Here is an 11,716-nt window from a genome sequence, read left to right on the forward strand (position 1 = left end):
TAGTATTACTTGTTATAAACCTAAATACGTTTAGCCATACATTTCAAGGATTATAGGTACAGATATTATTACAGTATTGTAAATTATGCCCACAGCAAAATGAGTTTGGTCATCAAATCTTGATAATAATATAGCTTCAAAAGTTCTTTAAAAAAGTTTTCTTTAAAAAATATAAAGTATATATGAATTGGTTTCATTGTAAATCTAGATTTAAAAAATATTTTTTTAAAGTTGATATTTGTACTTTAAACAGTATTTTCATTGCATTTTTACGTTATCCCAGAATTTAAGTTTGTTCAACTTAATATACTTATATTTTTTATATATTATTGTAGTTTTCGTCAATTATGAAAATAAACAAATATCATATTTTATATTTAAAACAGAAAAAATATACTTTAATCTTTTATTGTAAGCTAACTGTAAAAACTAAAAGTTGTTTATGAAATTTAAAAAAAAACAATATTTTTGAACTTTTATAATTCTGTTAGATTCGACGATCATGAAATATTTAAATTATTAATAGTAATCATATTAAAAAATTTTTCAAGAGGATTGTTATTGTACAAATAAACGTGTGTTAATATAATTATATATATAGTTAACTATAATTATGATATTAACAGTTTTTAAATATTACTTTAGTTAACACATGCACTACACTCATTTATAAGAAAATTAAATTAATAGCAATTAATACATTCTGTTATCTTATCATTATTAAAATAACATTTTAAAATATTTCTGTAACATTTGAATTAACATTTATTATAAATATTTCATGAATATATATTTATTTTAGATTTTTGTACGATAATTTATAACTTACAATTTTGTAAAATATTATTGAATGAAATATGAAATTTTATTCACAAAATAATTTTTATTTTATTTTTCACGGTTATTTCACGGTAAATAATTTACTAAAAACATTCAATTTCATTTACTTTTTATGCATATTTCTGCATAAAAATTTGCTTAAAAATGTTTATCTGTGTATTTTAATATAAAAGATGCTTTTTGATATTAATATTTAGTGTCAATTTATATAAAAATTATTTCTTTACTTTAAAACGAATTATACAAAATTTCACAAAGTTTTTGTTGTATTTATGTCTAGTGAAAACATATATTAAATATTTAATTTCTTAAAAAATATTTGAAAATCAAATATTCGGCATATAAATTCTTTTGAAAACGTTTTATTATTAAAGTCATTTCGATTTTCGAATTAATATATTACAAATTTTATTAAATCCCTAATTTAAATTAGATTAATTAAATTAAATTATTTGGACTATGTAATTTTTTAAAAGACTAGACAATTATTTTTGTTAAAATGAACATTGTTTAAGATCAATAATAGGAGAACAAATATAAGTACATCATTGCCTTATGTATGCTTTTTTATATTATTTATAAAATAATTATGTTGTGTGTTAAACGTTTTTGGCTTTAAAATTTTTTCAAATTAAAAAATTCATTTCAAAATTCATTCTCTTAGAGAAATATAGTTAGTTATATAAATTGTTCAAACTCAATTTATAAAGTTTATATTGGTAATTCATTTTTGATATATTTATTTAATAACGATATAGTAACATATTTTGTTTAGAGCAGAAACATTTTTAGTAATTTTAATATGAATCTGAAAGGATTACAGTTTTGCTTTCGTTTCGACAAGTCCAATTAAAATTAATTTTATGATTGCTTATTCACATTAAAGTTATTTTATTAACTTTTAATATATTCATAAATTCTGAACTATATATTCCAATTATTCTATAATAGGCCATATTTAAATTTATTATAAATTAATTCTTTCATTGTTTTCTTCAATAATATTTGTGCATTATTAAAAAATTTAAGTAGAATGTATAAGAAGAAATTTACTAATTTATCTAAGCTTGATATGTATTTATTTATATTTATGCAAGAAATTATATATGTAAAGACATGAACAATTTTTCTTCGTGTAGTACGCAAACAAAGTACTGCAATATAAATATACTTGTAATCAAATTATTAATATGAAAATTATGAAATAATATATAATATTCAATTTCAAATCAATGTTGATGATATTTGTATTTATAATACAATTTTAGGATAATTTTTAACTGTTTATCATAATGTAATTATTTTGAAATTAATGTATAAATATATTTAAAATTTTAAATATACAATGATTTTTTACATGAATATTTAAAAATATTTACCGACAATGTAAGTGATATTTATGAAAATAAAACCAATGTGATTAACGATTAATAAAATTGTAATGTTACTATTTAAAAATTTTTTTTTTTTATAAAATAATTATCATTGGCTTACCATTTATTTTTAATTTTAGTTGATACGATTAATTATAATATTAATATCAAACATAAATTAAAAAATTGTAATTTAAAATTGTGACTTATCACTATAAAACTGTTTTGCCATCCATATTTTTAATAAAAATGTATCGTATTAATTGAAAATAGTAAATATGTAAATTATTTTGTTGATTTTAAATAAAGAATCTGGTTCACTATGGGATCACTGTCTTTGTTTATACTATTACTTTTTTATTATAAATTAATTTTATATAAATGTCCCATATTTCATGAGTAATAAAAGACTATTTAGCTTTATAATACAAGAGTAAAAAATTTGTTTCATAAAATAATGAATGCAATGAAAATTCATTTTAATGAAACATTAAAATCTGTATAAACTTATAAAATATTATTTTATGTAATAAAACTTAACTGTAAAATTGAATACAATATTCAAATATTAGAAATACTGTTTATTATAAGAAAATTAATATAATTTTAAATGTCCTGTTAATTCATCGATAGTGCTAGATGGTCCTGGGCCAATACCACAGACTGTTTTGCTACCTGGTAGTACTTGTGTTTGACCTGCATCACAAACAATATTTGATAAGAGTCCTACCATTTTGGCAGATTTATGTAATTTTATTAATTCCTCTTCTGTATTACACTAAAATTTTAAATATTTTTATGATTATGTCATAAACTTTTTAAAAATAATATAAAATTGAAAAATTACTTTAAGTGTAATTTTAGTCTGGCCATACTTTTCCCAGTGCTTTAATAGTTTTGGATATTTTAAAGCTTTTTTGTATGCAGAAACAGCGGCATGTGCACACTGCGCTGCAACTTTACCTTTTCCCATTTTCAGTTCATTTCTAACAATCAAAACTAATTTATAGTCGTCGTCCGAATCATTCATACTTGAAGCCGATGATAAATCATATAATAAAGGCTATTTCATTAAGTTCTTATTATTACAAAATATAATAGAATACATAAACAATGTATGATATAATTATAAGTAGGAAATTAAACTTGCATCTTTAGGTTCTGATCGCTTGCACTTCATAAATTGGTAGCATCCACAGCCAAATAGAAATACCAAGGGGATAGATAATTGCAAATAGTTAAAATTTTCAAATAATTCTGTGATGTTCATTTTAAGATAAATATAATAAACAATATTTCATAGTATCAATTTTTTCTACCACGTTTCTTTTCCATCGTATTTAACCTCAAAATTAGTAAGACTATAATTAAATGTCATAGTCGTATAGTTCCTTTGGTTTAGAATGTATACTTATGTCTGATTTGAAAAATACTATATAGGGACTTTGTATTTGAAAAGGTTGCCAAACATGAAATTTAAAATTTTTTTATAATTCAAAACACAGATGCTTATATACTCTATTTAATTAGTCTTAACATTAAGATATAATTTTAAATATTGTAATTACAATAATTTTACATAGGCATTCTTAATTTTTAACCTATAATTTTACAAATCACTATTCTGATCTAAAAAGAGGCTCAAGAGTTCTTATGAATTCTTTTTCAAAGTGTTCAGTAGAAAATCTATTAACAGATGATCTAGCAGCATTGCGAATAATATCTTTTTCATTTGTAGTCATCTTAATAATGCATGCAATAATTTGAGCATATTCTTCAGCCTCATTTGCTAAAAATCCATTTCGCGATCCAGTCTGGGTTTCAATAATATCAGCTTTTGGTCCACCCGAGGCATGAGCAACCATGATTAATCCTGCAGCCATACATTCGACAATACTTATACCAAAATGCTCGTTCCACATAGTATGTAGGCCAATAGTTCCTTGTTGAAGTGCATTTAGAAGTTCGGCATAAGAAATATTTAATTGAAATTCTACATTTTTATCTAAAGCTAAATGTTTAGATAAATCTTTCATGTCTTTTACTCGTATTTCATCATCATTATTACGAGTCGAACCAATTAATATTAACCGTATTTTTTGCCAAGTATTTTCGTCAACTATTGATCTTAATTCATACATAGCCCTAAGCATGAGTGGATGATTTTTTTCTGGTCTAAATTGACCAATAGAAATTATACGAATAATGTCACCTTTTTCTTCATCATTTATTAATGGTAAATTTACTAATTTTTCTATATCACAAGGAGGATAAATTCGATGAGTTCTTAATGGACATTTCCAAATTGAATTAATATGATCCTCAGTCCATGACGAGTTGACCATTATAATATCAGCTGTTCTACCTACAATACCATATAAAAATGCAAACATTTTATAATACATCATTTTTGCTGCTGTCAGAAATGGGTTCCTTGCAATAACCTGACGATTATTATGTACGATAACCCTACGATAGACATGCCTCAACATATCCTTCGATATTGTTGGATAATGAGTGTATGAAGCTATTTTACATCCTCCAATATATTTAAATAATGGATACGTAAATGCATATCCCATGGTGTCTATAAATATGTCTGGTTGAAGAAGTGTAAGTGCTTCATAGCCAAGCCAAAGAGATCCTAAACTTTGACCAAGTAATGTAAAGTATGGATAATTTTTAGTTTCCACCCATTTCCTCTGAAATAGATATATAAAGTTGACATTATCTTCTAATTTTATATTAAATAGTTTTTCAACATTGTTAAGAATTTTATCTCGATCAGCATCTAAATCTCCAGTATAAATATAAATCTGTACATTTTTGTATTTTGATTGTAATGCTTGTATACCAGCCCAAAGAACTCTTTCACCTCCTCCTCCAGCACTGCAATATGGGTGAAAAATTCCAATAGTGATTATATTTTTATTATTTATACGGTATGATTTTGCAAATTTTACTTTGAGAAATACAATAATAATTAAAGGTAAGAATAATGCACATAAAACTAAACACAATAATGTAAGTTTTATAATTGCAACAGAATCGGATAACATTATCAACTTATTCTTTAAAAAACAATTGAAATTCTAATAATTAAATTATTTTGTAAGATGTTCCAAATTTTATCATTTTTTTTTTCGCAATTTGCTTACGTTTATTTACTTTAAATATATACAATCTGTACCCAATTACAGTGTGTGACCCAACATAACCTTATTTCAATATATTTAAATTTCATTGGATTTTGTTGTTTACAAGTAAAATTTTTTCTTATGTAGGATTATAATAGGAAATAATTTTTGAAATTTTAAAAGAAAAATTTAAATAAAATACTTTGTAATAAAATTTTAATTTTTATTCTTATATTTTATAAAATTACACAATATAGAAATGAATAGAAAAATATTTTCACAAAAATATTTAAGGCATACTTGCGTACAAGATTATACATAATTACAGTCTTAAAATAATATTCCATAATTAACAGTTTAATTAAATAATTACAACTTTTATACAAATTTCTTAATTTAAGCAAATATGCATGAAATCCAATTGAAATAATTTCTATTTTATCATGTATTATAAGGTATTTTGTTTCTGTTGGGTTAAATATTCTTTTTAATATGTTTAAATATTTTATTTTTTAATAGAAAAATATTGAAGTTGATTTTTTTTGGAAAAATATGTTTTTCTTTGGCAAAAGAATTTCTAAAATTTTGGAACTTTTAATAAATAGTTGTTTTTGTTCTTCCATTTATATTAAATATATTATGTATCATAAGGAAATAATAATATAATCTTAATGTTGGCTCTAGTTTAATAATACAAGTAAAAATAATACATATAAAACATACTTTAAATACACAATTATTAACAACTCAAATGTACATTTGATTATAAAATATTGTTTCCAAAAAATTTTTAGATCTAGCTTTTGGTAAAAAAATTGACAAACTTCGTTAAAAAATCTTATTAAAAGTTAATAGAAACTTTTAACACGTTCACTGTTTGTACTTGTACAATACTTCAGTTTTTATCTTTATTCATATTAAATCTTAAGATTAAAAACTATTCCTAAAAACTGTTCATAGTGAATTGTAATAACACCATCTAAGTCTGTGTCATATTGTCGGAATGCTGAAGTCAGTGTCTGAAAGTATTAGAAAAATAATGTCACTGGAATAGCAAAACACATTTATCATTTTACTAGAGAATAATATAAATATACTTACATGCAGAACTACACAGCACTGAATGAAATCGTCAAAATATATTGTTCCTCTTCCAGCTCGATCATACTTGCGCATTAATGTATTAATAATTCCATCTGATAGATGATATCCAAAACTCACTAGAGCAGTTTTCAGTTCATTTCTATCTATATTTCCACTGTTATCTCGATCAAATGATCTGAAGCAACACTGCCAATCTGATATATACTTCCAAAGAGCTCCAAATTCTTCAAAATTGACAGTAGCAGAATTTTTTTTATCGAACATACCTGAGGAATTTTTATTTGATTTGTCATTGTCAAACATACCTGTATAAATAAAATTAAGCAATTTGCAGCAACAAACATAGAGTATATTACTATTTATATCCAAAAAGAAAGACACAATTCTATCACAATATTACAAATTTTTCTAAATATAAATTTAATACAACATAAGTAAATTGAAATATAGTGAAATCAATATATATTTTTTAAAATTAACCAGCAATGTATAAATAAACCAAACCTTACATATATTTTTATATATTATAATATTATTGATAAACATGGTTTTTATAAAACTATCTTACAGAAATTTATTTTAAATATTAACAAATCTGTCTTATGTTTAATACAACAAATCAAAATTAATTAAAACAATGGTAATATTATATTAATTTAATTCGTAAGTAGTTTACCAATCATTAAACGCACTGTTTCTGGATTAAACGGTGTCCATGTACCATTAGAAAGTGCTTGTTGTAATTCATCAGCTGTGATCTCACCAGAATGATCTTTATCGACTCTAAAATTAGTATAATTTTGAAAATAATTAATGAATATCATATGCGAAATATTCTTATCCTATGAAAATATCTTGACAATAAAAATAAATAAAAAATAATAAACTCGTGTAAATGAACATAAATTAGTAATGTCAAATAAATCACGATTATTTTAAAAGAAATACAATAAAAAATTTATAAAAATGAAAAATACAGAAATTAAACTTCATTAGCATAAATCGCATTACAATAAATGAATATAATATTACCGTTGGAATATATCTAATAAAAATTCGCGATTCGGTATCATTGAGTTGGACATTTTTCTTCTTTCTTTTTCTTGAAACGAAGAACTTGTTAATTTTTCAAATTAGTCACTAAGGCTTAGATTTTAGAATTTAAAAAATAATAACCAAAAACTGTTTTAAATAAATTTATTATAAATGGCTTCAAAACGTAAATCTTTATATCTGTGTCAACATTTCCACGCACACCAAACTTTTTTCATCTCCCCCCCTCACCATAAACTGGTAAGTTAATAAGGAGAATCGGGAATGATGAAATAAACAGAATTGTCATGATGACGTAGAGTTAGGTGATTAGTAAGATATGTTGTTTGGTGTATTTGCTTAATTTAGATTTAGAAAACTTATAAGTATTGCAATTACTAAATTATTCCAATAACATTTGATTTTAATTGTTTTAATCTATAATTCGGAATGTAAAAAATAATCCACCCATTCCTGAATTTTTATGCATTTATTTATTATTTTATTAATTAATTGATAATATTTTCATTTTATACATATTAATATTTCAATAATAATTATGAGAAAAAAAACAATGACAATAGTTTTTTATTACATTACATTGCGAATATTAGATGTAATGTTAAAGAAGATGGTTTTAACACATGAATTTCGTTTAAGATGAATTATAATAATCTACTATTAATTTTATTAAACAAATTAAATAGTTAAATATATTTATTGAAAGATCTAATATATAAGTATGGAGTTGAGGATCATCTATGCATAAATCTTTAAATAACTTACCTATAATAAATTAACAAAAAAGAAAAGTTAATGCACTATACTTTTTTAATGCATCACTATTTATTATTTTAATGAGTATCTTTAAAAAAAGATATATATATATATAAATATATAGATATATATATTCATATAGAATGTTGATTTATTACAAATTGTTATTAATTAATTAATTAATTATTTACTACATACAGTTTAATAAGAACAATGGCATTAAAAAAATTTTTTTAATTATAAAAATAAATAAAAATTATTTTAAAAGTAAAAAATTCATAAATAGTAAAGTCTGCTATTTATAATTGAAGTCCAAATTAAAAATAAATAACTTATGTAGAAAGTTCATAAACATTTTTTTTTTATACTAATTTTTAAATTATATCTTAATAACACATTACAACTTTTAAAATAATTATTTTATTCCATGTAACGAGCAATTTTACTTGCAGTATTCAGTACTGTGAAAACATACCTTACACCAAAACACTACAAATAATTATAAATAAAAGGATGTGTTTATAATTATAACTTGTAAAAATTAAAATAGTTTCATTTACATTATTAAATACTAAACAATTGTAACTAAAATTCCATACAATTCAATAGTCGATAAAAAGCTAATTATAATTATATATTTGTTCATGTTCAAAATATAATTATCAATTTAGTCAATTGTGATTAGAAAAGCATCAATCGTCTTTTGACTTTAAAATCTTCCAAGCGCCGATTTTATACCTAAATGAAATTAGAGCGAGGTCTTTGCCCATTTGTAGCCAGCTCCAGAAAGGAATGATTTTTGAGCCATCGATCTCTTGCCATTCAACTGCGACCTCGGCTATAGGTAACTTCAATGCTTCGGCAATGTATAACATTTCTACGTCAAAAGCCCAGCGTTCAATATGTAGTGCTGTAAAGATGAGACGTGCAGATGCACGCGTTAACATTTTGAAACCACATTGCGTGTCGTGAACGCTTTTCACACACAGTAATTTAACGAGGAAGTGAAAGCCGTGCATGAGTAGCAAACGAAAAAACGAGCGCTTAGATTTTTCTTCTTCTTCAAGATGTGCGCGTGAGCCGCATATCACGGCATGGGAGATGGAAGTTTTGGCCGCAGACGTAATGTAGTTAACTGGAAACATTCAATTTCATTGCATATTGTATACAATGTTAACAATAAATTAAAGAGATCAGAGAATATTAATTAAATATGATTAAAAAGTACTTTTTAAGAAAAACTTTAAAATTCAAGTACTATTTTTACAGTATCACCCAATAATATTATTATAGGGCATATTTGATTTAAAAATACCATTTTTAATCATTACATTACTAAAATAATTTAATGTTTTAATAAATGTAATTACCTCGTAATAAATGTAATTAATAAACGTAATATTTTAAATTTCAAGAAGGAATGAATTTAGATTTTAAATAAAACAATATAAAATCCATTTACGAATAGTTTCATTTCATTTCATTTTCATTTTTATAGAATATAAATTAATATTCGAAGATCTTTTAAAGTAGAATAATGTTAATCAAAGTAATCTAAAATTATTTGGCACATAATATTAAAATCTCACATCCTAAAATGTTTGTTAGGCTTTCATCTAATTTTTCTATATCATTGAATGTCGTGGCACCATCTGCATCAGCAAATAATAATACACTACCCCTAGCACTTTGCATACCCTACAACATATAACATTCAGTTTCAATTTATTTATAACAAATAATTACATTTTTTAAATGCATTAATACCAACCAATCTTACAGCACCCCCTTTTCCTCTATTTTTTTTTAAAGCTAACACTCGAACTGTATTAAATTTCTTTGCATAAGATTGTGCAACATCAATAGTTTTATCCGTACTTCCATCACTGACTACAATTATCTCATACGAAATACCTATTCTTCTACGTTCCTCTAAATATTTTAAACATTCATCCATCATTGTTGGTACTAAAGAATAATGAAAATGTATAAGTTGAATATTTTCTGTATCTTATATTAATTAGATATATTTTTAAAATTTATTATTAATATATTAATTAATATTATATTAATTTTCATTGTGATAAAATATTTTTATTTAAGATAAAATCATGTTGCATTAAAATTAACTTAATTAGCATTAGATTTTATTAATATTTTTGTACTTTATATTAAAAATAATTATTAATTCTAAAATATTTTACATCTTATTTCTTCATTGTATGCAGGAACAATAACACTAATATTTACACTCCAATTATCTTCTAAAGATGGGAATAATTTTTTTTCTCCTGTATTTATATCAAAATAATACTTTTCTTCTTCGTATCGATACATTTTTGGATAAGGATTTGTGTTTTTACATATTACATAGATTATCAAAGTAAACTGAAAGAGATTAAATTTATTAATGAAAAATTGTAATAGTTTGCCTACACAAGCATTTCATAAAAATTAATTTATACAAATTGTAAATAGTAAAGGCAAAAATATTTAAATTTTAAGAATTACAATTAAAATGAATTGTATTAAATTAAAAACAATGATTAATCTTACAAATATTATTAATTAATTATTAATTTTATAAATAAAATTATTGATACAATAGTTAGTTAATTCAGTTTTTATATATTAGAAACTTTAGCATAATTAGTTATTAGTTAAATAATTATAATAATTACATGGAGTGCTAAACTTTGTCAAAATATAACCTCATATTAAATCATGCTTACCAGAAATATAAGTGCCAAAAGACAGATAAAAATATAAAACCATAACACTTCGAGAGACATAGTTAGAGCAATAAATTATAATTTTTATTTATCTGAAATGAGTGTTTACTGACATTTTTTTTTTTAAGGCACTTGACGTGGCATTTGTACGGTTATTCCTTATCTCATATCTTCTTAAGGTTTCTCAACGTTTTTTGTGCAGTTTTACTTTTGACTAGGCTATAGCATAATTTATATTGTGAAGTAATGTAGGAAGCTATATTAAAGATTATTTAAAAAATTTATAATCAGATTTGAGAAATCTGTGTAGAATCTAGTAATTGTGCTTTACTCTAGTAAACTAAAGTATAGACTGTAATATATTCATAAAATAATTAATTCATACGATTACGAATTTGTAATTATTTACTTGATAAATTTAATGATTTTCATTGATTTTAAAAGCGAGAAGAATATATTCAATCGCAACAATTGTATAGTTTTAAATTTATATATGACTAACCTTGTAACATTTATAAATATTTGTATTAATAATGCAAATATAACATTAGCATTATTTTTATAAGCAAATGATGAATTTTTGAAAAATCAAGGCTTTGTCCTATTGTTGACACTTTTTGTTCTTTTAAGGACTAATATTACATTTTACGATATTTTATGTAAGAACCACTGTAGCTAAACTTTAAATCTTACTCATATAAATGACTGGTTTATTATACTT

The 11,716-nt window shown here is 23.0% G+C and overlaps 4 protein-coding genes across 7 annotated transcripts; all 4 read right to left on the reverse strand.

Annotated features, from left to right (window-relative positions):
* Positions 1-2,761: 2,761 nt before the first annotated feature.
* Positions 2,762-3,301, reverse strand: LOC105359154 (peptidyl-tRNA hydrolase 2, mitochondrial). Its single transcript, XM_011495655.1, has 2 exons — positions 3,061-3,301; positions 2,762-2,991 (listed from the first exon to the last, which is right to left on the reverse strand). Exons 1-2 carry the CDS (start codon positions 3,241-3,243, stop codon positions 2,809-2,811), a joined length of 366 nt encoding a protein of 121 aa, XP_011493957.1. The 5' UTR covers positions 3,244-3,301; the 3' UTR covers positions 2,762-2,808.
* Positions 3,302-3,775: 474 nt separating this feature from the next.
* Positions 3,776-5,308, reverse strand: Alg11 (ALG11 alpha-1,2-mannosyltransferase). Of its 3 annotated transcripts, none has more exons than XM_011495658.1 (2): positions 5,036-5,306; positions 3,780-4,915 (listed from the first exon to the last, which is right to left on the reverse strand). In XM_011495658.1, exons 1-2 carry the CDS (start codon positions 5,270-5,272, stop codon positions 3,833-3,835), a joined length of 1,320 nt encoding a protein of 439 aa, XP_011493960.1. In that variant the 5' UTR covers positions 5,273-5,306; the 3' UTR covers positions 3,780-3,832. The 3 variants fall into 3 exon arrangements, with proteins under 3 accessions (XP_011493959.1, XP_011493960.1, XP_011493961.1); XM_011495659.1 differs by lacking the exon at positions 5,036-5,306 and having other exon boundaries at positions 3,795-4,578; positions 4,658-4,736; XM_011495657.1 differs by having other exon boundaries at positions 3,776-5,308.
* Positions 5,309-6,146: 838 nt separating this feature from the next.
* Positions 6,147-7,601, reverse strand: Alg-2 (Apoptosis-linked gene-2). 2 transcript variants are annotated; one of them, XM_011495661.1, is made up of 4 exons: positions 7,487-7,601; positions 7,131-7,237; positions 6,452-6,720; positions 6,147-6,369 (listed from the first exon to the last, which is right to left on the reverse strand). In XM_011495661.1, the coding sequence occupies exons 1-4, from the start codon at positions 7,537-7,539 to the stop codon at positions 6,268-6,270; spliced, it is 531 nt and encodes a 176-aa protein (XP_011493963.1). In that variant the 5' UTR covers positions 7,540-7,601; the 3' UTR covers positions 6,147-6,267. The 2 variants fall into 2 exon arrangements, with proteins under 2 accessions (XP_011493963.1, XP_011493962.1); XM_011495660.1 differs by having other exon boundaries at positions 6,452-6,759.
* A 1,251-nt stretch (positions 7,602-8,852) lies between these two features.
* Positions 8,853-11,315, reverse strand: wol (Dolichyl-phosphate beta-glucosyltransferase wollknaeuel). The gene is made up of 5 exons (XM_011495662.1): positions 10,996-11,315; positions 10,468-10,651; positions 10,035-10,231; positions 9,853-9,961; positions 8,853-9,398 (listed from the first exon to the last, which is right to left on the reverse strand). Exons 1-5 carry the CDS (start codon positions 11,053-11,055, stop codon positions 8,956-8,958), a joined length of 993 nt encoding a protein of 330 aa, XP_011493964.1. The 5' UTR covers positions 11,056-11,315; the 3' UTR covers positions 8,853-8,955.
* Positions 11,316-11,716: the final 401 nt, after the last annotated feature.

The sequence above is a fragment of the Ceratosolen solmsi genome, unplaced genomic scaffold (assembly GCF_000503995.2).
Source record: "Ceratosolen solmsi marchali unplaced genomic scaffold, CerSol_1.0 scaffold11, whole genome shotgun sequence".
In the NCBI taxonomy this organism is placed as follows: Eukaryota; Metazoa; Arthropoda; class Insecta; order Hymenoptera; family Agaonidae; genus Ceratosolen; species Ceratosolen solmsi.

Bases quoted from the DNA above. Each gene is read 5' to 3' on its own strand.
- Alg11 (XM_011495657.1), bottom strand. From the start codon at position 5,272: ATGTTATCCGATTCTGTTGCAATTATAAAACTTACATTATTGTGTTTA.
- wol (XM_011495662.1), bottom strand. From the start codon at position 11,055: ATGTCTCTCGAAGTGTTATGGTTTTATATTTTTATCTGTCTTTTGGCA. The intron at 9,962-10,034 runs GTTGGTATTAAT...TATATGTTGTAG, and splicing joins AAGGGGGTGCTGTAAGATTG to GGTATGCAAAGTGCTAGGGG. The intron at 9,399-9,852 runs GTGAGATTTTAA...GAATGTTTCCAG, and splicing joins CCTAACAAACATTTTAGGAT to TTAACTACATTACGTCTGCG.
- Alg-2 (XM_011495660.1), bottom strand. From the start codon at position 7,539: ATGTCCAACTCAATGATACCGAATCGCGAATTTTTATTAGATATATTC. The intron at 7,238-7,486 runs GTAATATTATAT...TACTAATTTTAG, and splicing joins TTATTAGATATATTCCAACG to AGTCGATAAAGATCATTCTG. The intron at 6,760-7,130 runs GTAAACTACTTA...TTATTTATACAG, and splicing joins AACAGTGCGTTTAATGATTG to GTATGTTTGACAATGACAAA.
- LOC105359154 (XM_011495655.1), bottom strand. From the start codon at position 3,243: ATGAATGATTCGGACGACGACTATAAATTAGTTTTGATTGTTAGAAAT. The intron at 2,992-3,060 runs GTAATTTTTCAA...TTAAAATTTTAG, and splicing joins AGACTAAAATTACACTTAAA to TGTAATACAGAAGAGGAATT.